Below are 23,932 nucleotides of genomic sequence, written 5' to 3'. Positions count from 1 at the left end.
CCATCTAATAGGATACAAAGTAAGTACCATTAAGTTTGCGGTCAACAAACTTCCTAGTCCAGGGCACTCCTGATAACTTAAATGAAACATTCTTAGGGGAAAGCGCTAGCAAGTAAAAGTAAAGGCACTCCTTTGGGGACTTTACAGTAGTGACAGAGAGCAGAGCCAAGACACAGCTGTTCTGAGACCTGAGGGCAGCCAGGCTCACTCACCAGCCCAATAGCTCTTATACTTCATGTCTGTCCCACTGCTCAACTCAGGTCACTACTGCCAAGATGCTGCATGTGCAAATGCTAGGGGTCTGGGGACTACCCCTTGACTCTTGAAAGTCTCTTGGACTGCAAGGAGATCAAACCACTCAATTTTAAAGGAAATCAACACTGAATATTCATTGGAAGGACTGATGCTGAAGCTAAAGCTCCAATACTTTGGCCACCTCATGCAAAGAGCCAACTCATTGGAAAAGACCACATGATCCTGGGAAAGACAGAAAGCAGGAGAAGGGGACTACAGAGGATGAGATGGTTGGAGGGCATTACCGACTCAACCGACATGAATTTGAGCATGCTCTGGGAAATGTTGAAGGACAGGGAAGCCTGGCATGCTGCAGTCTGTGGGGTCACAAAGGGACAATACTGAGCAACTAAACAGCAACAAAAAAGGGACTACTTCCAAGCTTATCAGTGAACACTTTTAACAAAAGAAGTGGTAAAGATAAATGCTCCCTCCACCACACCCAACTCACCTTCACCAGGAAGAAGGACACACCATATGTCCGAAGGGACCGGGCCAATTTGACATACTTGACTTTGGCTTCTATTTCGCTCATCTCTCCACAGTTCTTGTGCTCCTACAAAAGTGACAGGCAGGGACCAGTTACTGCAGCTCTGACCACAGGTGGACTTAGTGAGAGGTACTACTCCACATGGCGTCTATCTATTTGTAGATGCATGTCCCTGATGACCGAGGGTCAGAGCACACAATAAGCGCTAATGCAAGGCTTCTTAACTAGAATGTGAGCCCAAATTCCCTATAGGTTTTGTATTATAGGGAACAATTCATGCATGTGCAGTGTGACAAGAACAGGGGCCGTAACTGTAACCTAATTTTCAAAGCGTTCTATGTTCCAAAAGGTTCAGGACCAACACTTTAAATGAGGACTAGAGAAATGTTCTTGTCCTGGGAGAGCTATCATTCTAACACACAGGCAAAAGATAAAATTTTCCAAACAGCATGACATATAAAAGCCTGGACATCTCAGTGTGTGGAAACAATACTGGATTAAAAACTGTGTTTTATACAGATGAAATTTATCTCTTTCAATTTATATTTACATTTCAATGCCAAAGAAGACTCTGATATTTTGGATTCACTAGAGTGAGTGTTTCTTGGCAAAGGTGATGACAAAGCTTTTCGTACTGGTTGCCTAGAATAGATAACTCTGAATTTTAGAATAAATCTGGATTTTTAAAAAGACACCAGTTCCCAGATTCTAAGGTGCAAAAAACAAATCTCAGGATTTAAAAAAAGCTCCTTGTAGCTTCTTCCTTGGTATATTTTAATGGAAAATCACCTTGTTTCAATGCTTCAAAGATAATGTCTTTGAAATTAAATGTATGCACATTTTTCTCAGAAGGGCTAAGTAACCTTTAGCAAGAAGGTATGGATTAAGATAATAAATCTGCCCAAAGTAGAACTGTCAGCTCCTTTACTCCTGAGTCACTAATCATTTATTATATAAGTGGAGTACAAGCACGGGATCTGAAGCTTTTATGTACAGAGGCCCCTCTCAGACTAATAAATGAGGACAGGAAGTGAGGAGAATAACAAAGCTCTGAACATTCCCAATACCTGAAATATTCTCTTTTCAGCTCCTCTCTGCTTGATGTATTCTTTGGGCAGGAATTCTTTTAGACTGAGAGAGAAAGAGTAAAAACGGTAAGGCATTTAATCATACTCTATGATGAGAAGGAAAGAAAAAGAGACTTTTCATAAAACTCACAGTTAAGTCCCTAACTCTCAGTATTTTATGGTATAATTAATAACAGACGGCCACATCCCACAATGCACTTAAGTAGAACACAAATATAAAACTAGTCTGATAAAAGGGTCAAACTATTATAACATAGTTCAAGAAGAAAGAATGTCCTGAAATATTGTAAAGTAACAAAGCAAAGCACCCTAGAGGGTACAGTATGCTAGCTTTTGGGAAAAAAAAAAGAATATCCATTTTATACTGTATGTATTTTTAAAACATTAGAAGGGTAATTCTAGTACAAATAAAAATGATTCTTCATGGAAAGAAGGAAAAAACAGGGAGAGGGGAACATGGATGGAAATTAAACCTTTGAATTTTCCTTATACTGTAGTCTTCACTTTAGAACCAAAAGAAATCACAAAGAGGGTAAAATGTAACACCTAAAACTCTAAAGCAAATTGAAACAAATGAACTGAACAGCTGTTTGTTAGATACAGCCTAACTTTGAAAAACAGTCTTTGACTATATCCACCCCAATGAGATATATCTTAAATATAAAATGGGCCATAGTAGACTTCTTAAATCATTATTTTTAAACTAATATCTACTCTTACCCTAAATATATACACAAATACACATACTGTAAAATTAGTATATTACATTATATAAGTAAGTAGATGTTACAAATAATTAGAATAAAGTAAATGAGTAATTATGGTAGTTGCTAGAAATCAAGATTTTTAGCATAAAATAGACAAATAGCGCAAAAGAAGTTAAATGAAAATCTTGCAATCTTTCATTTGAATGCAAATACTGACCTGAATTCTGATTCACTTTTCTTTTTTTGAAAAACTTTTCTAGTTCTGTCCACTGCAGAGGCTAAGGGCGAGGACAACTGGGTGGAGATGAGCACCCTAGTGGATCAGCCAGACGGCCTTCAATGTCAGTTCCAGTAGAAAGAATCCTTGGAGAAATGACTGACTCTAGCTTTGGGACAGGAGATGTATAAAATGTTTCTGGGGCTTCTTGTGCCTAAGGATCAAGTGAGTGAAGTGAAAGTCACTCAGTCATGGGCAACTCTTTGCAACCCTGTGGATTATACGGTCCACGGGATTCTCCAGGCCAGAATACTGGAGTGGGTAGCCGTTCCCTTCTCCAAGGGATCTTCCCAACCCGGGGGTCTCCTGCATTGCAATCAAGGAACTTATCAAAATGACAATGGACTGACATCAAGGGATAACCAATCGGACAGGACTGAGCACACACCCCCCACACACACTAACATGATTTTTAAAACCTCATACAAAAGAAGAGAAAATAGAACAATGAACCCAATGCCCAGACTCAACAATTGTAACTCATGACTTATCTACTTCCTTATCCATATTACCTCTAATGGATGATTTTGAGGCAAAGCCCAGACATCATATAATTATTTTTATGTGAGGGGCAATTTGTGTCAGAAAGAATGAAGACTTGCAATGGGTCAAAAAACAGGTATGTAAAATTCAATAACGATTCTTGGAAATAATCATTGATCACCTTAAGAGGTCACTAGGGCACAAGTTCATACTGAAAATTGATAAAGGAAAAGAAACAAAGCTAATAAATGCAGAAGGAATAATAGAAGTCCAAAATGATCATTTCACAACTCTAAATGAAATAGTCAATAGATTTAAACAAGCATGAATGGCTGCTAAAACCAGTAAGTGACAAGTCAATGGGGGACTTTATAATAGATGGATGTCTGATCCAAACCAAATGATCAATTTTAGCATTAATGAAAGTGGGATAACCACACAACACATGCCTTCTGACGGATAAACCAGGAAGTATACAGTTTCACCTAGAAGTATTCTTGGCAATAGAGAAAAGAACAAGTAAATATATAACTGAATATGAATTTCTTTAAGAATCCAGGTATAAATATAAGCTTACCAAAAAACCTCCTAATAGATTAAAAAAAGAGAGAGAGAGAAACATGGTAAGTGATACTACCAGGGTACTATGAGCCAAATCCCATTGTGGTAAATATTATAAAAATAACCCAGGTTTTTCACAAATAAATGGCTTGCGGGTGGAGGTAAAAAATTTGACACACAAACAGATTAAGAGAGTTTTAAGAAATGTATTTATGGGGTGTCACTGGTGGCTCACTGGTGAAGAATCTGCCTGCCAATGCAGGAGACAGAAGTTCAACCCTTGATCTAGGAAGATCCCACGTGCTAAGGAACAACTAAGCTTGTACACCAACTATTGAGCCTGTGCTCTAGAACCTGGGAGCTACAACTACTGAGCCCGTGTGCTGCAACTACCGAAGCCTGCACACCCCAGAGCCCCCGCTCCGCAGCAAGAGAAGCCCAGGCACAGCAGCTACAGGGTAGCCCCTCTCACAGCAACTAGAGAAAAGCCTGTGCAGCAGTGAAGACCCAGCACAGCCAAAAACAAATGACTATTTAAAAGAAGAACTGAAATCTGTTAGTTTAGAAAGAAAGATGTATTATCAAACTATAGTAACAAAGATAGAGTAGTACTGACATCAGAACAGAATTGAGAAGCCAGAAATTAACCCTTACCTTTACAGACAACTGATTTTCAAAAGTGCCAAGATGAAAGTAACAAGACGAAAATAATGTTTCTTCAATGGGAAAGTAACAGTCCTTTTAACGAATGGTGCTGAGGCAACTAGATATCCACATGCAAAACAACGAAGTTGGACCTCCTATCTCACATGACACATAAAAATTAACTCTAGGACTTCCCTGGTGGTCCAGTGGTTAAGAATCCACCTGCCAGTGCAGGGGACAGGGGTTCAATTCCCCGTGTGGGAAGATTCCACAGGCAGTGTGACGACTAAGCCCACGTGCCACAACTGCTGAAGCCCGTGAGCTCCAGGGCCTGGGCGCCACAGCAAGAGAAGCCATGGCAATAAGTCAGCACGCTGCAGCCAGAGAGTAGCCCCTGCGGGCCGTAACTACAGAAAGCCCATGCGCAGCAACGAAGACCCAGGGCAGCCAAAAGCACATAAATAAATAAATGATAACTTTAAAAAAAAAGATTGCTATAAAAAATGAACTCCAAAAGGATCACTGATCTAAATGTAAGGGTTAAAGGTTTAACTCTTAGAAGAAAAAGGAGTAAATTTTTATGACCCGGGGTTAGGCAAAGGCTTTTAAGATATAAAACTAAAAGTACATGCAGCAAATGAAAAAAAGCAAACTGGACTAAATAAAAATCTGAAAAACTGAACAGCAAGAGAAATCACTGAAAAAAGTGAAAGGCAACCCACACACTGGGAGAAAATAAGTGCAAATTATGTATCTGATAACAACTTGTATGAAATCTCTTGCAACTAACGATTTAAAAAAAAACAATTTAAATGATCGTAGGATCTGAACAGTCACTTCTCCCAAGAAGATATAAAAATAGCCAAAAAGTCTGTGAAAATATTCTCGACACCAGCAGCCATCAGGGAAACACAAAGAAAAACCACAATATCACACCACTGCATACCCAGTAGGACACTGCAATAAAAAAGACAGGTCATAAGGAGTGTTGGCGGGGGTATGGATGGGACCCTTCACACATTGCTGGTGGGGATGTAAAATGGCACAGCTGTTGTGGAAAATGATTTGGTAGTTTCTCAAAACATTAAACAACAATTCTACTCCTAGGCATATATCAAGGAAAAGTAAAAACATATGTCCACATAAACATCTGTACATGAACGTTCATCATAGTATTATTCATAATAGCCAAAAGATGGAAACCACTCAAATTTCCATCAACTGATGAATGGATGAAAAAAATATAGTTGAGCCATACAGTGTAACTTTATTTGGCAATAAAAATATATTAAGTATGATACATGCCATAATATGGAAGCACTATGCTAAGTGAAAGAAGTTCATGGCAAAAGACTGCAAATTGTTATGTTTCTGTTTATATGAAATGTCTAGAATAGGCAAATCTATAGAGGCAAATAGGATTAGAGGTTGCAGAGGTTGGGGAATGGAGAGGGGGATCAGGGGAGTGATTGCTGAAGGACACAGGGCTTATTTTAGGAGGAATACAAACATTCTAAAATCAGGTTGTGGTGATTAGGTTGCACAATCTTGTGAATACACTAAAAAGTGCTGAAATGTAAATTGTAAATGGGTCAGTTGTATGGTATGTAAGCTCCATCTCAATAAAGCTGTTCTTCAAAAAAGAAAAACATCAACCACTGTAGGCCTTGTTTGGCTCTTCATACAAATCAAGTATAAAATGACATTTTAAATACTATGTGGGGGAGAATTTAACACAAACCAGGTATTAGATGTCATTAAAGAACTGCTGCTAATTTTGTTTGGCATCAGGATGGATTTGCAGTTAGGCGGGATTTTAATTATTTAAAAATTCTGTATGTCAGGAAAACATACGTTAAGTATTGACATGTGAAATGGTATGCTGTCTTGGATTTGCTTTCAATCACACTAGCCAGAAAAGGGGGCAAGGGGCTTCCCTGGTGGTCCAATGGTTAGGAATCCACTTTGCAATGCAGGGGACGTGGGTTCCAACCCAAGTCAGGGAGCTGGGATCCCCCATGCCAAGAAGCGACTAAGCCCCAGCACCACAACTTCTGAGCCCGCACACCGCAACTAGAGAGTATGTGCACCTGAAAGAAGGATCTGAATGACTCAACAAAGATCCCACAGGCCACAGCTAAGGCCTGATGCAGCCAAGTAAATAAATAAACAAAAAAAAATATTTTACGAAGGGGTCAAGTTACCGTTCTGGCTACATTAAGACTTGAATCATGATGCCTCTTCAACCTGTAAACTGCACCTGTAGAAAAAAAATTCTGAATACATTTTCTGGAAGGTTGGGGATCTAGGTTTGAGCACCAGCAAAATACTCAAGCCTAATCAAGAGACCCCATGTCAGTCCACAGGAAGGAACCTAGGAAACAATAGGCAGCAGCACCTTAGATGCTGTGACTATCGTTAAGCGGCCGTGGGGACAAAAAAGGTCTGACTCAGAGAAGACTGGAAGACATCAATGTCACAGAGGAGGAAGCTGAGTCACAGAGAGGTCAGGAGGCTTGGCTGAGGTCACAGCAGCAGAGAGCCTCTGACCTCCAGTTCAAGAGCAGATGCGTGTGAACCCAGGGCTGTTCCAGGCTCCCCCTGGAGCACACGAATAATGATAACCAGGAAGCATCATGGTGGGCCACTGCTGGGAGCCTCTGGATCGCAGCTCCCACAGTATCAACAAAGGAGACCACGGGCCCAAAAAGGGGGCCCAAGCCAACCCCCTCATAAGAATGACTGTTACTAGAAGAACACCAGACGGCGGTGTCCACTGGCCAGGCCAGGACAGAATACGTTGGTCATTTATGGTGAGAAAGTTCTGTGTGGCAACAAGCTGCTCTCGACTCAGACTCTGCCAACTAACACTCCCATTCTTTGGTAGGAAGGGAAAACAACTTCTAGAAGCTTGCACTGGAGGTGTGACCCCTGATGTTGCAAGAGTCAATTTGGGGGTAGTGTACTGTAAAGTGCGGGCTTCCCTGGTGGTTCACATAGTAAAGAATCTGCCTGCAATGCAGGAGACCTGGGTTCAATCCCTAGGCTGGGAAGATCCCCTAGAGAAGGGATAGGCTACCCATTCCAGTATTCTTGCCTGGAGAATTCCATGGACAGAGGAGCCTGGTGGGCTACAGTCCATGGGATCACAAAGAGTCGGACATGACTGAAAGACCAACATTTCACTTACTGTATTTTAAAATATGAAATGAGGGAGCGTGCGTGTGTGCGTGCATGTGTGTGGGATGTATTCTTCCCCAGTAAATCAACAGCACGCACGGTGTCAGCAGGAAGCCAGAAAGAGCAGGCAGCCTGCCATCACCACTGCCTGCCAGCCCACGGGGGAGCAGTTCCAGCTCGGTTGTTTTTTCTGATTACTAGACCCAAGTATGGAAGGTTCCTAAGCGTACATGTGAAATCTGTTGGCCTTCTCTGAGAAAATGGGTCAGATGGTCAAATCTGATTGGAAAATTTTCTCCTAATTAAGCAAGCACTGGCCAAGCCAAGTCCTACCCACTGCCTCCTGAAATATTCCCACCTTAAAAGGGCAGCCTGCAAACCCTCTGCCAGCCTCGTATGTATCATCTTTGCTGAGTGCAATAGTAACACTGATTACTAAGACAGCAGACTAGTCAGAGTTCCTCTCACACTGTCAGATCCATGGGAGGCTGAAATCTGCAGCCAACAGACTCTCTTCTCATGAGCTCTACTTTTGCTCTGGCTGAGTCAGTTGTCTTCTCCCGTTTGTATTGATCTGCATTTATTCTTCAATCTCACTGCTGGCTGTGTATCACATAATTATGCAATAAACCAAAGTAGCCCCTAAACTGGTGCTAAAATAGTCCCTAGAACAGTACAAAAGAGAGCTCACTGAATGCTTCCTAACAGTAAATATTTACAAAAAGTTATTAGATATAAACAAGACATGTGAACTACTAAACAGAAAAAAAAATTAAAATTTAAAAATAGTCTGTCCTCAGATTGCTTCATGGTTGTCTTTATAACTCTCTTATAGATGATGTGGTATATCCAACAAAGATAATGGAGAACCCTATCCAGGTGACCCACACCAGGAAAAAAAGTTGGTCCTGTATCAAAAGACTGGGAAACAAATGCCTACGTTAAAAGTTAAAATACAGGGTTTCAGAGAGGTAGAAGCTTAGATTCTGTACTTTAAATGACTTTGGGGGATGATCTAAGAAACAGTAAACCATGTTCATAGGGGGTTTTCCACTACCAACAGCTGCCATTTATTGAAAAGCAAATACTGTTTCAGGGGTTTTACATGCATAAATAGATTAATTAAACTCTAACAAAAGTTCTTAGATGAAAATATTTCAACATTACAGTTTTTTTATACATGGAACAGCAGGCTCAGTGATTCTAAGGAAATTGCCCACAATCATAGACAACAACTTAAGCCTCATCTGTGGGCTCCAGAGACCATGCTCTTAGCCACTTAGCACTCTGGTCTCCCCACGTTACCCTTTGGTCAAAAGACATACCATATGATAGGTATTTGAGAACTTGGGACAAAGAAACAGAAACACCCAATCAGATAATGGCAACAGTGACCATAGTGGTGGCAGTCAATTTTTCAGAAATGCCAAGAGGCAATGAATAAGGGAAGGGGAATGTAATAAACACATCTGGGGGAGAGGGGTCTGGATTCAAATCCCAGACACTCACTTAAAACTTCATTTTCTTATATCAAATGTAAGCTGCTTCTATAAGTAATTCCAAAAGAGGCATTCTAAAGATGTTCTCTGGTCTCAAAAAAAGTGCACAAGTACATGGGAGGCAGCCATGGTTTGGGAAATGTTAACCGCTTCTCACCTGTCCCAGAACTCTCATCTAGAAATTGCACCACCACAGGCAACTCCCATCTCTCTTAGCTGGTCTTACACCTGGGAAGCATTTAAGATTCCCACCTAGGAATGGTGCTGCTCATATGAAAACAATGGCTGGCTTCTCATTCCTGGGGAAGGAGGGCAACAATATGAACATAAAGCAGTGAAGAGGGCTTCACGGGTGGCTCATTGGATAAGAATCTGCCTGCTAATGCAGGGGACACAGGTTCAATCCCTAGTCTAGGAAGATCCCACATGCCTCAGAGCAAACTAAGCCCACAAGCCAAAACTACCCGTGAGCCCTGGAGCCCATGCTCCGCAACAAGAGAAGCTACTCCAACAAGAAGACCGCACCCTGCAACGAAGAGTAGCCCCTGCTCTCTATAACCAGAGAAAGCCCATGTGCAGCAGTGAAGACAAAGCGCAGCCAGAGTTTAAAAAAAAAAAAGGCAGTGACAAGTCTACCAGCACACAGTGGAGCTCTGAAGAGGAGAGGAGACATGGTTCAGAGGTGAGCAGAGACAGTGTCACTCAAGGAGACTAGAACACCCAGGTTCCCTGAATCCAACCTTTATGCTGAATCACCAAATGACTAATATTTCAAATTTGGTATCACATAAAGTTTCAAAGTGTGGTCTGAGGACCAGCAGCATCAGTACCACCTGAAAACATGTAACACGTGCCAGTTTTTAGGCTTTGCTCCAAACCCACTGAGTAAGAGGCTCTGAGGTTAAGACCCAACAGTGTGTTTTAACAAGCCCTCGGGATGAGCCTGCCATACACTAAAGGCAGAGGACCCACTGGTCTAGTGGGCTGAAAGCTTAAATGATGGAGTTGGATACACTGAATTTAAATCTTGGGTGTAAATCCAGACTCAAAGATGAAAATGCGACTTACGATTATTGGTCAAGTCCTGGTTAATTTGAAGTGATAAAGTAGGTGGAAGAAAACACTGGTTGATTTGGAAAATAGTTACAGTGGCAAAAAAGTAGAGAGTGAAGATCACACGGAGAAGGTACAGGCAAGGCTCTGAGGACCTGTCTCAGTTACACGGCAGTTCTGTGCTCCTGAACCAAACCCAGTGCCCTTCAGTGTAAAGATGGGAAATCCCACAGAGGCTCAAAGATAGTCTAGGGTTAGATACATGCAGAGGTTCTTGGTTTGAAAGTTATGGAGTCTGAAAGTTGTTAGGGAGGGAGACAGCAACCTTAGGAGGCTGAAGCTAGGAGGAAACAGTGAAGGCCGCATTGAGTGTTCATCACCACCCTAGGCTGATGGCAGCTCCTGGCTGTCAGGAGCATGGAACCAAAAACCCTCTTGCACTGTTGGTGGGAATGGAAAGTGATTACAGCCACTATGTAAGATAGTATGGAGATTCCTACAAAAAACTAGAAATAAAACTACCATATAACTGAACAATAGCACTACTGGGCATATACCCCGGGAAAACCATAATTGAAAAAGACACATGTATCTCAGTGTTCACTGCAGCACGATTTACAATAGCCAGGATATGGAAGCAACCTAAATTTCCATCGAAAGATGAATGGATAAAGAAGCTGTGGTGCATTTTCACAATGGAACATTACTCAGCCACAAAAAGGACCACATTTGAGTCCGTGCTAATGAGGTGGATGAACCTAGAACCTGTTAAACAGAGTGAAGTAAGTCAGAAAGAGAAAAACAAATACTGTATACTAATGCATATATATGGAATCTAGAAAGATGGTACTGATGAACCTATTTGCAGGGCAGCAGTGGAGACACAGACATAGAGAACAGGCCTATGGACACGGCGTGGGGAAGGAGAGGGAGGGACAAATGGACAGAGTAGCATGGAAGCATATACACTACCACGTGTAAAATAGATAGCCAGTGGGAATTTGCTGAATGACTCAGGAAACTCAAACTGGAGCTCGGTGACAACCTAGAGGGGTGGGATGGGAGGGAGGTTCAAGGGGGAGGGACATATCCATATCTATGGTTGGTTTATGCTGATGAATGGCAGGAACCAACACAATATTGGAAAGCACGTATCCTTCAATTAAAAATAAAAATAATAAATAAATAAAACGGCATTATCGCCAAAAAACTAAAAAAGCCAACTAGAGAAACCAGTGCATGGGCAGTGGAGAGGAAGAGGAGACAGACAGAGCTGTAGAGAAACGAAGCTGAAACTCTTGCTTTACTGTGGGTTTGAAAACAGAATCCACAGCCAAATTATTCTGACAAAAGCACACACAGAAGACCAACTACAAAGGAGGAATATGTGTTTGAACAAATGCCAAGAGGAAAAACTGACTCAAGACTTCGTACTGTGTCAAAACCTTTGTTTGTTGACAGTAGAATTATCTAGAGTTTGTGGGGGAAAATTTCGAGGTCCACTCTAAAGCCTTCCTCAGAGACTCATACCCCGGTTGCAGTGTTTTCTCAGTGAAACACTCCTAAGGAACATGCTAACAGGACGAGGGTGAAACCAAGAATGAGGGAGGTTCCCCCTGCCTGCCTGCACCCAACCACTGGACCATTTCTCCCTGAGACATCCAGAGTCATGGAACCTTTGTGCCTAACATCCAAGGTCTCCTAATTTTTTCTTTACTACATGGTATATATCCAACCTGAGTGATTACAAGCTTCTATCACCTCACACACAGACTACAGCAACTATCCTTTTTAAAGACATTAACTGTGAAAACATGAAATATAAAGTATACACCTCAACTTATATACCAATCATCAAGGATAAATACATGTTACCATAATGTCATATTTGCTTTATGATTGCTACTTCTCTGTTTTTTTTTTTTTTTTGGATGGAAGTATTTTGTATTCATATTAATAAAAGAGACCATGCTTTCAGAAAAAATAAAATCATATGTAGTATACAGAGTATTGCAATCATAAGTAATCCAAACATATAACCATCTCCATTACACAGTTAAGCATCCAGGTCTAATATACTACAAACCATTTGATTTAAAAAGGCTTGTAACCAAAATTTTAACAAAGAAACACCAGTGAAAATAGGTTTAAAATATATATCCTTGTAAAATAACATATGTTTTCCACATTAAAACCTTGTTTCAGAAGTTCCCCGCTTCAAGTTGTTACTCAAAAACTCATCATGTTCATACTTATCTGTTTTTAAAGAACAAATGACAGATTTAGCTGAAGTCCCACAACATCCTTCTTTCTCACCCCATAGGTAGTCATTTTCCTGAGGGTAATTTCCATGCATGGTTTATGATGTTCCTACCTCTCCTTGTGTCTATAAACAATACATTCTGTTTCTCTTTGTATTTTTAAATTCAACAGATTCATCTTCTACTATATCATTTCCTCTGTGCTCTAGTGTCTTCATACATTAAAATTTGTGTCCATCTGAGAGACATGAAAAAGCCATATCCTTATTGATTTTGCATTCTAGATTGCTCATGAGGCTGAATATCTTTCCCTATCTTTACAAGTAAGTTGAATTTCCTCTTCTCTCAAGTGCCTGTGCATTATCTTGATCTTTTTCCCTAGTGAGGGTGCTCAGTCACTCTGTCTTATTTCACTCTTGTGACTCCCTGGACCTGGTAGCCAATCAGGTTCCTCTGTCCATAGGGTTTCCCAGGCCAGAATATCAGACTGGGTTGCCATTTCCTTCTCTAAGGGATTTTCCTGACCCAGAGATCGAACACACGTCTCTGGCCCTGGCAGGATTCTTCACCACTGAGTCATCTGGGAAGCCCCATTTGGAAATATCTTTTGCTACTATTTTAACTTTCATTAAGGCAAGTTCGTCAACCTTCAGAACTCCTACATCACTCTATGTTAATAATAGAGTATTTAAATTACTATAGCTTTCTAAGAAATTGGGATTAATTATGAATCTTCCACATATTTTCACACATACAAACATACCTATATATTTATTTTTCAGTCCTGCAGATGAATACCATGGTTGTCTGGATCTAGGTGATGATAAGCTGCTTTAATAGACTGATCTTTCTTTCAGAGGCTACTTTCTCTTAACAGTTCTGATAAATTTCTTCATAGATTGAGTGAATTATCTATGTAGATAAACCTATCACTTGCAACTGACAGTTTCATTTTTCTAATCCTGAAGTTGTTTCTTTTTCTTTTCCTTATTTCATAACTTTTTTGTTGCTTACTATCTCCCTCTCCACTAGAATATAAGTTCCATCAGGGCAGGAATGTTCAACTGTTTTACACTCCTGTATCCTCAGTGTCTAGGGCTTACCAGGTAGAAGACATGAATAAATTATTTATTGAACAATGAATTTTGCATTCCTGGAGAAACCAGTTGTAACTTGCAGTTATAGGTAAACACAAGTCATGCTGGACTTTACTAATTTTTTATGAATCTTAGGTAGGACCCATATTGAGTTTAAAATTTTATTGGTTGGTATGCAATTCAATTTTGCTATCTTGATTCTGCTAGCTTCAAGGTAAGGTGAGGAAATTTTTTTTTCTTCTTTCTGTTCCCTGAAACAAACTGAACCTACTTTTTGTTTTGTTGTTTTTTGATTCACTTATTTTATATTATGAAGACTATTTCTTTCAAGATCACAGATCCATCCAGATTTTCGAATTATCCATTTTTGTCTATATCTTCAACTTTTGGCTTCAAATTTTCATTTCATTTTCTTATAATTTTAAAAATCCTTATCTGAAGTTCTGCCCCTATAATTCATTACTAATGTTTATTTTTGCCTCTCTCTTCTTTTGTTTTACTTGACCAAATCTACCAGAGATTTGCACATTAATTTTTTCAAAGAGGCAGCTTCAGGTTCTGTTGATTCTCTCTGAAGTTTCTATTTCATTATTTTCTCTTGATTAAAACATTTTCTTTACATTATTTTGATCTTGTTCTACTTATCACTTCCTGAGGAAGGTACGTTAAATTATTCCACTAAGTTTGTGTCTCTGAAATCCCCTGTTTCTCTTGCACCCATTTTCCCAACAATAGAGCAGATGGGGGACACTAAATAATCCTTAAATCCCTGAGAACTCTGAGAATCATTTAGTCTCTGATTTTCATTTTTCTCAATAAGCACCTTCACTAAGGTGCTAGTACAGAAATCATTAAAGGGTTTTAATAAAGGTTAAAAAAAAAAAAACCTCATTAAAAGGTCCATAGTAACTACTGTATGATCCAGCAATCTCACTCATTGGTCTATATCCAAAGAAATTGAAATCAGGGTCTGCAACCCATGTTCATTGCAGTATTATTCGGAATAGCCAAGATAGGGAGACAACTTAAATGTCCCTTGATAGATGAATGGGTAAAGAACATGTGTGGTAGATATTTACAATGAAATATTTTCCACCATAAGAGAAAAGGAAACCCTGCCATTTGTGACAACACAGGTGAACCCAGAGAGCAATATGCTGAGTGATATAAGCCAGACAGAGAATGACCAAAACTATATGGTATCACTTACATACAGGGTTCCTTCTTAAGCCATTCTCACAGAAACAGAAAATAGAAATGGTGGTTGCAAGGGCTGGGGGAGAGAGGTAAACAGGGTAATACAGGTCAAAGTGTATGAAATTTACAGTAAGAATCTAGCACACAGCATTACAACTATAGTTAATAACATGGTACAGTGTACTTAAAAGTCGCTGAGTCAATAAGCATTCTCAACACACACACACAGACACACACAATGTGAGGTGATGGATGTGTTAGTTATTTCGATCTTGGTAATCGTTCTATACGTATATGGACATCATATCATCAAGTTGCATACTTTAAAATATACATAGTTGTCAATTATTCCCAATTATTCCTCAATAAAGTTTTTTTTTTTTTTAAAAAGGTCCATAGTATGCTGACTTTGGGCACAAGTGCTACACAAATTTTCAAAAAATTAAAATAAAATTAATTTTATAGTTAAAAATTTTTTTAAAAAGGAATTAAAGTCATTAAACATACTTCCATGTACCTTACCCAAAAGTTATGTGACTAAAATCTCTGCCTGGCTTTATCTTCAACCAGGCTCTGTGACAAGGCCAATCTTCTATTTTTTTTTAATTGTGAATTGTTCAAAGCCAGCAGTACATATGAAAGCAAGATGGTGAAAAACAATGACTAGCAGACATGGTTTAGTCACAGTCACCAGGGACAGCCCAGGGAACCTAACCCTGAAAGGTCTCAGACTATCCAACATACAGTCAGGGAACTGTGACCTCGCTGTTTGATTTAAAAGGAGATGAACATTCCCAGGCAAGTTTTTACCTGTAATGTATGTGCAATAATATACACAATTAAACATTTACATTAAACAAAAATGCCTCATTACCTAGACCAAATTTGGCCTAATTAAAGAGCAAATCAAATTCATAAGAAAAATAATTTCTATGAGGCACAATAAGCTTGTTTTAATCTGGAACCTGAGTAAGGATACACATACCACTAGAGGCCTGAGCTCTATACCATAATCTCAGAAACAAGTAAGTTGAACACAATTGCTTAACCTTGGTGACCTCACATTATTAAGAGAAGGTACATCTTTAATAGAGTGTAGGTATGCAGCATTCGATAGCCCGTAAGTCCCAGGAGACAGTGTATGAGCAATACCAGTGCTCTGATACTGCATGTAATCCACACACAAGCAGTTGGTGGTGTGATGATACTCACTGGGATGTAACAGGCACAACTAAGCAACAGAGCAAAGAGACCAAAGAATCCTGTGATCACATTTTAAAGTACTTTCCTAATCTTGCTGCATACTGGGAGGCCAGGGAAGCAGGCAACTTTGCCCTCCAAGTAGACATCTGTTTGTAAAAAATGTAAATCCCAATGTGAGGAGTCAGAAGCTACCTGCAGAAAAAGTCTATGTAACCGTGAACAAGCTACTTCTCCTCTCTGCTGCTGCTTCTGCATCCATAGCATAAAATATACTGCTTGTTCAATTGACAAGGAGGCCCTGAGAATTATCTGTCTAAAAGCTCCAAAGAAAAGGCGTAAATAAAATGACCAGGGTAGCATCATTTCAGGCACCCAGTGAAAGGCTAAATTTGGATCACCTTCTGATCAGGGCCACACAGGCTCACAGGTATGAAAGCTTAAAAACTAAACATGTAAAACTTTTTGGTTCATAAATCTCTTTATTTTCTCCCATGCTTCGTCAGTCACTCAAACAAACAAAATACATTTCCTCCCTCCAGGGCTTAATTAGTTCTTTGTGTTCTCAGTTTCCATGGCCATAATCCATAGGTTTATGATACCAAACGTATCTGAGGGACCGAAGGTGAGAGTAACTAAAAGCTCACGTGCACATGGTTTTCTGGAAGGCATCTGGGGTATAAGAACAGAGAAAGGCAAGTTTCCAAGGCTCCTGCAGGAAGGAAGTCAGACCAACTGGATACAAGTGGCCCTGAGGAACTTGGCCAAATGACTCATTTGGAGGATGCAGAACAAAGTCAATGACAGGACCTGCTTAGAGCTAGTCTCAGACTCAAGGTCACTATACAGAATACTGTAAGACAAAGCATCACTTTGGAAGGGCTCCCTGGGATTCATCAATCCAAGGAGAGAGTTTTCTTTTTTTTTTTTTAAATAACAACTCAGTTTAGACCCAACAGCACATGGCCCAGGCATTCTCCGCCACCAGGAGAGAGAAGTCTGATTTCCTTTTTACCTCAGAGCACTTGCTGGTCCCAATTACTTTCCACCAAAGCAAAAGTGAGGTCAAGGGCCAAATAAGCAGTTGTTATTGTCTCCTTTCAATACACTCAGATACAACATGATGAATGACCTATTTAATGCACATCACATTGGTGTATCCTATAGAAAAGATGACGCCTACCCACCCCAGTCAGCATTCCTGTCAGATCCCCATTTGCAAAGCCTCTACAAGCTACACTCTAGGTGACAGCATGATTTTGACCAGGTTAAGACTTCCTGTAGTGATATTTTTGGCTCAGCCAAATACTGCCTCGGATCTAAGAGGAAGTGGAAGAGAGAAAGAAAAAGTGGGGGAAACCAGATAAATGAAAGAAATATTATCAGAGAAAGAAAGAGACAAAATCCCTGGAGAAGCCCAGGCCAAAGCAGAGGGAAGATGACCTCTGACAAACAGCTGCCTACACACGGTGAGGCTTGTCTGCTGGACATCTCTAGGAAACCCAGTCCTAAAGCCCATGTTCAGTGGGGCCGTGATGAATCTGGAGGGTTAGCTTCCTCTTGAACCCATAAATATTGAGCCAGAAAAATCACCCCCATCATTTCATAAAAGCAAACCAAAGGCCAGATGGGTGGGAAGAGTAGAGCCAGTATTTAAAAATATATACGTCACACTTTTTCAGAGCAGTGACAATTTCACTAAATTATACTAAATGATGTGAAACTCTCTCTTTTATACTCTGTTTTTCTAATACTGGAGTCTCTAAAAGAAATGTAACATGACAAAATTCTGCCCCATATGAAGAAGTAATGTTCTAAAGAGCAGAGATTTCAGAAGATGGGAAAAGCGAGTATCTCAATTCCAGAGATATCCTGGATCAGGGGTCCCCAAACTCTGGTACTGGTCCATGGCCTGTTAGGAAGTGGGCTGCATAGCAGGACGTGGACGCTGAGTGGGCAAAGCTTCATCTGTATTTATAGCTGCTCCCTATGGCCGCCATTACCTTCTGAGCTCCGTCTCCTGTCAGATCAGCAATGGCTGATTCTTATATTAAATTCTCATATATCACAATGTAATATAATAGAAATAAAATACACAGTAAATATAAAGTGTTTGAATCATCCTGAAGCCATCCCCCACCACCCTGTTCCTGGGAAAATTATCTTCCATGAAACTGGCCCCAGGTGCCAAAAGGCTGGGGACCACTGCCTTAGACAACAGCTTGCAGGGGTACCACAGACCCTGTGGTCCAGAGGAAAACATACCCTGCCCAAAACTGGAACAAGCCATCTTCATAGTCATCCCAACACTGAATTTCTAGGCCCCTTGCTTTCTCCAAGGCCCACAAATGTCATCATATATTGAATCAAGTAAAAGCTAACAGTATCACAACTGACCAAAACTAAGGTATGTATGTTGCATAATAAGCTCAAAAATAAATAGTGAAAACAAGAGAAAAAAGAAAACCAAACGGTCATTTACTCTAAGAATCCAGGCTTGTGTTTATGCTCCACATGAGGTCCGAATTGAATCTGGGCTTGAAATCCACCAAACTCACATGCTTTCTCGAAGGAGACAGGGTGGGAGCCGTTCAGGATATCATCCCGAGCCTGCAACACAAGAGGAAGCAAAAAGCATCAGGAGCTTGGGGGGACCAACACAATTTCTCCAGTGCCATGTTCCTGGCACCCAAGCCTACCCTCTCTGTGGAATGACGGGAAGGGGGCCAGCCAAGCCAGAGTGAGGCATTCATTCAGGATGCTGTGAGCGACTGCAGCTCTGCAGAATTAACACAAAGGGAAAACAAGTCCGTGCCCAAATGGCCTATGGATGGAAGGCATCAGCAATGCCCAGTATATTAAAACTAAAGCTTGAGTGTAATCTAGGGAGGTAGAAGTGATTGTGAAAAATAAAGGGGCAAAGGGAAATCCTTGTATAATGACCAGATTCACAGGGGACAGAAATGCAATATATTTTTATGACCCTAAGTGATAAAGTTAACAGAAAAATTACCTAGAAGTAAAATCAACCCAACCCTCACCCCAAGATAAACAGAACAGACAAGAACTTAGTAGTGCAGACGTCTGGGTGAAATGATAAGCAAATACACAGTCCTGGAATCAGGAAGGCACTGCACTTGAAGTCTTTCTCCTGTTTTCTGAACCCTCACTTGTGTTGCTATTTATTCCTTTTCTTTCTACCTTTCCTTTCTCTAGTTAAATGACCCCCAGAGCACTCTCAGATGTACACTCTGACCTATGGCCCTGAGCCTTAAACCAACAAGCATGTTGTTATTGTCTGGATATCTCTCTCCCTTATGGCCTACCAGCCTCATTTCTCCAAGCCCTTCCTCCATCCACTAACTTGGGGGCTAGCAAAATTTTCCTGTAAAATGTCAGAGAGTGAACAAATTACATCTTCTGGGCCATGGGTCAAGATATGGTTCCAATAAAACTTTAATATTTATAAATACAGGTGACACCGTGGCTGCATTTTGCTGACCCTCCCCCTCCCACATTATTTCTATACATTGATAAGTAAAAGGAGAGGAAAGGGAAGGAATACAGGGAAGAATGAAAGAAGTAGGAGAGGAAGGAAGATGTTTTCCTTGAGCCAAAAGAAGTCTTCAGGACTGTCTAGTGAAAACCCACATCTAAATGTACTGGGTAACTGCAACTCAGATAAATTGAATGACTCGTCTGAGTTTAAACAATTGGTTAATAGTAAAAATATAAAATGTTATTGAGAGAATATCTTTCAGTTAATGAGAAATACTGATTTTCTGACCAATATCCATCCTTGTTTTCTAGATGTGAGCTAAGAAAGCGATACTACATATGAATGGTGAGCCAGGTATGTCCTGCAAAGCCAGGAGACAGAGAGAGACAGCAGTGGCTACCAGGACCCCCGCTGGGAGGCCAACCAAGGCCCCTCTCAGGATGGCTGGCAGCTCACAGTGGACATCAACCTGCACCACCACTCCACATGATTGAAAAGAGCATGTCGCAGACACGGCGAGAACCAGAGCCCAGTTCCTGCCCTCCACCAGCCCCAGCCGGAGCTCTGAAAGGCTCCCTAAGCTCAGGGTCTGAGCATTCGATACTGTACCTGAACATACAGCAAGTTCAGCTGCACAGGGTCTCTCGAGTCCACATTCTGATCAGAGTAAAAGAACTTCCGTCTAAGCAGCAGTGTTTCATTTTCATCTACTCCTTGTTCTCTGAATGTTCGGCTGTGATCCAGCCAATTTACTGCAATGCAAGATAACATATGAAAGAACTGTGTCTACTTTTCCTCTTAGTTCAAGAGGATTAAGCAAAACAGCAGCATGAGGCAGATCTGGATTTTTAAAATGCTCATATTCAGTTATAGTTGCTTCTTAGATTAAATCTGAACTCTTTAACTTGGCAAAGTAATTGGATGCATACTACATGACATATGAAAAAGCAAATGACAGAGAAGTTCACAGCTATTCCTAAATTAGTAAAACCCCACAATGAATTTATAATATGCCCATTCCTTGGGTGGAGGAAGAAACAAGGAAAACAGCGCTTTAAGCCAAGACAATCAAGTCTGCATTTTCTTTTAAGTCAAGACCGGTCTTTACTCTGATCAGGTGAAATAATTTATAAACTCTGAGCATGAGTTACTACCCTTGACCTTAAGCAGAAAAGAGGAGGAACGTGGAAGTAATTGGGACCAGGAGAGACAGGACACTGAGGGGTAGGGGAAGGTAGAACCCTCCACATGGCCCACCAGTAATCTCACTCGTTTAGAAAATACTGGCCTGATACCTAGATGCATGGGGATGATCATTCCTCTATTCTTCCCACAGCTCTCATTCCTACACTCCTCCCCAGGCTTAACACACACACACATACTGAGAGCAAGTATTTATTAACAAGCCTTGACTTTAGCACAGGGAGTGTATCGAATGGACCTCCTCTCCCACACGAGCTGCGAGAGCATCATGCACAGTATAATCCTCAGTATTTCTCTACCAAGGTCTCACTTGGAAACAAGCATGCAACTGGAAATCGAATGAGGCAAAAAGAAAAAAAAGAGAGAGAGATTGGAGAAAGGGTCAGAGGAAATGAAAGCCCCACTGAAGACCAACGAATGGAAGGACATGGATGACATCTTCCCAATGCAACAGCAAGAGAAAGAACAATGAAAGAAAGTAAGAAGTTGGGAAGGTCTGAGTGAAATGTGCATTAAGTAAGATACTTCTGGGAAGGTGGGGGCTGGGGGTTGTCAGCCAGTGCACAAAAAACAGGCTTTGGGGACACAGAGTGTATACATACTTGTTTTTCTGCCTATTAACTCTGTAGCTATAGAAAAGGATTTTCCTGTGGTGGAATTATATTGCTATTTTGTAACCCCTAAGGAAATAATGGATTGAGGCAATAGTCATCCAAGGCTGTTAACGTCACAAAAAGGAGACAATCAAATTCAGCTTCTCAATGGACGTACCACATAGGAGGCGCTATTCTTAAACACAGATACACATATCTGATCAAGCCTCCAGAACTCAGGAATTAAAAGGGACATATGAACATGTTAGATGACACTGCAGGCATCTAACAAAATCCAGAATATAGAAAATTTTATACAAGTAACAATCCAGGTTTTTCCCCTCAATAATTACAAGGCAAAAAATAAAAAAGAGAGATGGAGAGAAAGCCTTGGGACTAAAAGAGTTAAGCAGCCTATCATCCAAGCTTATTTGGACCCTAGTTCAAATTGCTAACAAAAAAGTTTTTTTTAGAAGGCAATGGAGAAAATGTGAACATGATGCATATATTTGACATTAAGAGATTACCTTTTAGATGTGAAATGCTATTATCAATTTTTCCCCCTTAAGGGTCTTTTTCTTTTAGTGACATAGACCCAAATGTTCATAGATGAAATAAAACAAAGGAACAAAGACCCCTGTTCTGGATCATACAAATTATGGGAGAGGAGAGAGGCCGGGCAGCCCATGTGCCCACATCACACTTCCTCCCTGGACACTCACAGTCGTCATCCGTGTGAAGCTTGGCCTTCAGCTTCTCCATCTTCCTCTCGTCTCGTAACAGCGTCCTATCTTTTTTTAGTGTACCCGTCCCTTCTTCTTTCTTTTCTTCAATTGTTTCTTGGATTAAAGAGTATTCTTCATAGTTTGTAATTCCTAAAATTATCAATGAGTTTATCAATTAGATTAGTGACTACATTGCCATCAGTCCCTTTCGTCCTGGGGCCTGTAATACTCCAAGGAGTCCCTGGGAACGAAGGACAGAAAGAAGCCTTGCCAAGGTGGAAGGTCAGGGTCACTCCAGGGAGCATACATCAAGTAACTGGCCACAAAGGAGGGTCCTCCACTAGTTAAGTCACATTCAAATGTCGTGTTAAAGTCTCCTGAGTAATTTTTGTGTAATAAGAATAAGAGAAAAAACAGAGGAAGGTAAGACAATGTCAAACAAGCAGGGTCTGAAGGACCTGGGCTTCATTTTCATGACGAGAAAAATAAGATAGGAAAGGCCACTTTCTTCAAATATTCAAGAGGGTTCATATATTGCAACATCTGTAAGATGTTACCAAAAAACCAAACAAACATTTTGGCTAACCCAACAGAAAGGAGACAGACTTGTTCTTTGAGGAGACAAATAGAAGCAAGGTGGGGGGCAATGTCTAATATGATTGTATAGGCTGTCCCCATGAGTCTTCAGGAGGTAATGGAGGTCAGTGATGCCTAGACAGAATCTTCCAGTCATGGGTGGGAGCCTGAACCATAAGATTTCAAAAAACATTATTTTCAATTTGAGAATTCATTTTATTTTGAAAGGGAAATAAAAGCTCTCACTTGTGACTCAGAGAGACGCTTAAGTGTTTGCAATACCAGTTAGCTGGTTTGCGTATCAGGAAAATGAACACACTCTCTTGGGATTGCGCCAAAGTCAATGTGTTACGATATGTTCAAAATTGCTGAGACACCCAAAGTGGGTGAAAAAAGGAGAGGCATGTTATTAAAAACAAAGCAACATCCAGAAGCTTAGCATGTGAATGCTCACCTATCCTGCTGCAGATAGTAACCAGGAGTTCCCCGACCGTCTTGGAGTCATCCACCATCACTGTTTTCACGGATCCATCGAGCATCCGGATTTTCTGAGGTCTCTGTTTCTTTTTATATTCCAAAACATCCTAGAGCAAAATCATACAAACATTTCATGTTGCATGGGAAATTAGATAATAAACTTGGACACTTCTCTTTAATAAAAGAATTTTCTCTAGCTCCCTCTGATTCTTTTCTTCTAATTTTTCACAATATTTTTGCCACTAACACAGAATCTCCAGTGCCAAACTGCTTACATGAAGATTTTTAAAAATCTGATAGTAAACCTGCACCCCCAGAAGTACTACTTATAGCTCACAGTTACTGAAAACTAACCTCTATAAAGTCAAAGTAGCATATGTCCTTCTGAAAGGCTGAGAATGATCTGCTGTAATGAAAATTAGCAAAGGAAAATGCCTGCTTGTTTTTTGAAAAGATTGTGCTTCTCCAATGGTCTCTTACATAGTAATAAGCGATTATATATATGTGTGTGTGTGTGTGTATACATATGTCATAAAGGACATAAATAATGCCCCCATAATTCTTCATGTAATGGTATATCACCGTAAAAGTGGTTTTCACAATAATGGCAAGATCAAAAAGGTAATAAGTTTGAGAGTTATGTCTAAATAAGAGATTTCTCTTTTACTACACTTCTTAAAAATAGAACTGTGGAAGGAAAATTAACTGGCACCTCATACTTCACTCTCATTTATGGAATATTGACTAATCTGTCTATTCTGTACATCAAAATCCAGTATATCTCAGAAGTTAAGTTGAACAGAATATAACACATGTTTTTTAAAATT

The 23,932-nt window shown here is 40.3% G+C and overlaps 1 protein-coding gene across 10 annotated transcripts in view; it reads right to left on the bottom strand.

Annotated features, from left to right (window-relative positions):
- The window catches only part of TLN2 (talin 2), a 479,630-nt gene that overhangs the window by 174,398 nt on the left and 281,300 nt on the right, over positions 1 to 23,932 (bottom strand). For all 10 annotated transcript variants that reach the window (XM_043918839.1, XM_043918846.1, XM_043918841.1 and 7 more), the window contains 6 exons: positions 23,083 to 23,212; positions 22,050 to 22,202; positions 20,141 to 20,283; positions 18,515 to 18,642; positions 1,852 to 1,915; positions 746 to 850 (listed from right to left, as the gene is read on the bottom strand). In XM_043918839.1, the coding sequence (XP_043774774.1) occupies positions 746 to 850; positions 1,852 to 1,915; positions 18,515 to 18,642; positions 20,141 to 20,283; positions 22,050 to 22,202; positions 23,083 to 23,212 (723 nt within the window). The remainder of the gene's footprint in view (positions 1 to 745; positions 851 to 1,851; positions 1,916 to 18,514; positions 18,643 to 20,140; positions 20,284 to 22,049; positions 22,203 to 23,082; positions 23,213 to 23,932) is intronic.

Source organism: Cervus elaphus, chromosome 12, assembly GCF_910594005.1.
Source record: "Cervus elaphus chromosome 12, mCerEla1.1, whole genome shotgun sequence".
In the NCBI taxonomy this organism is placed as follows: Eukaryota; Metazoa; Chordata; class Mammalia; order Artiodactyla; family Cervidae; genus Cervus; species Cervus elaphus.
The sequence above is the reverse complement of the archived record's forward strand: the minus strand, read 5'-3'. Positions and strand labels throughout refer to the sequence as shown.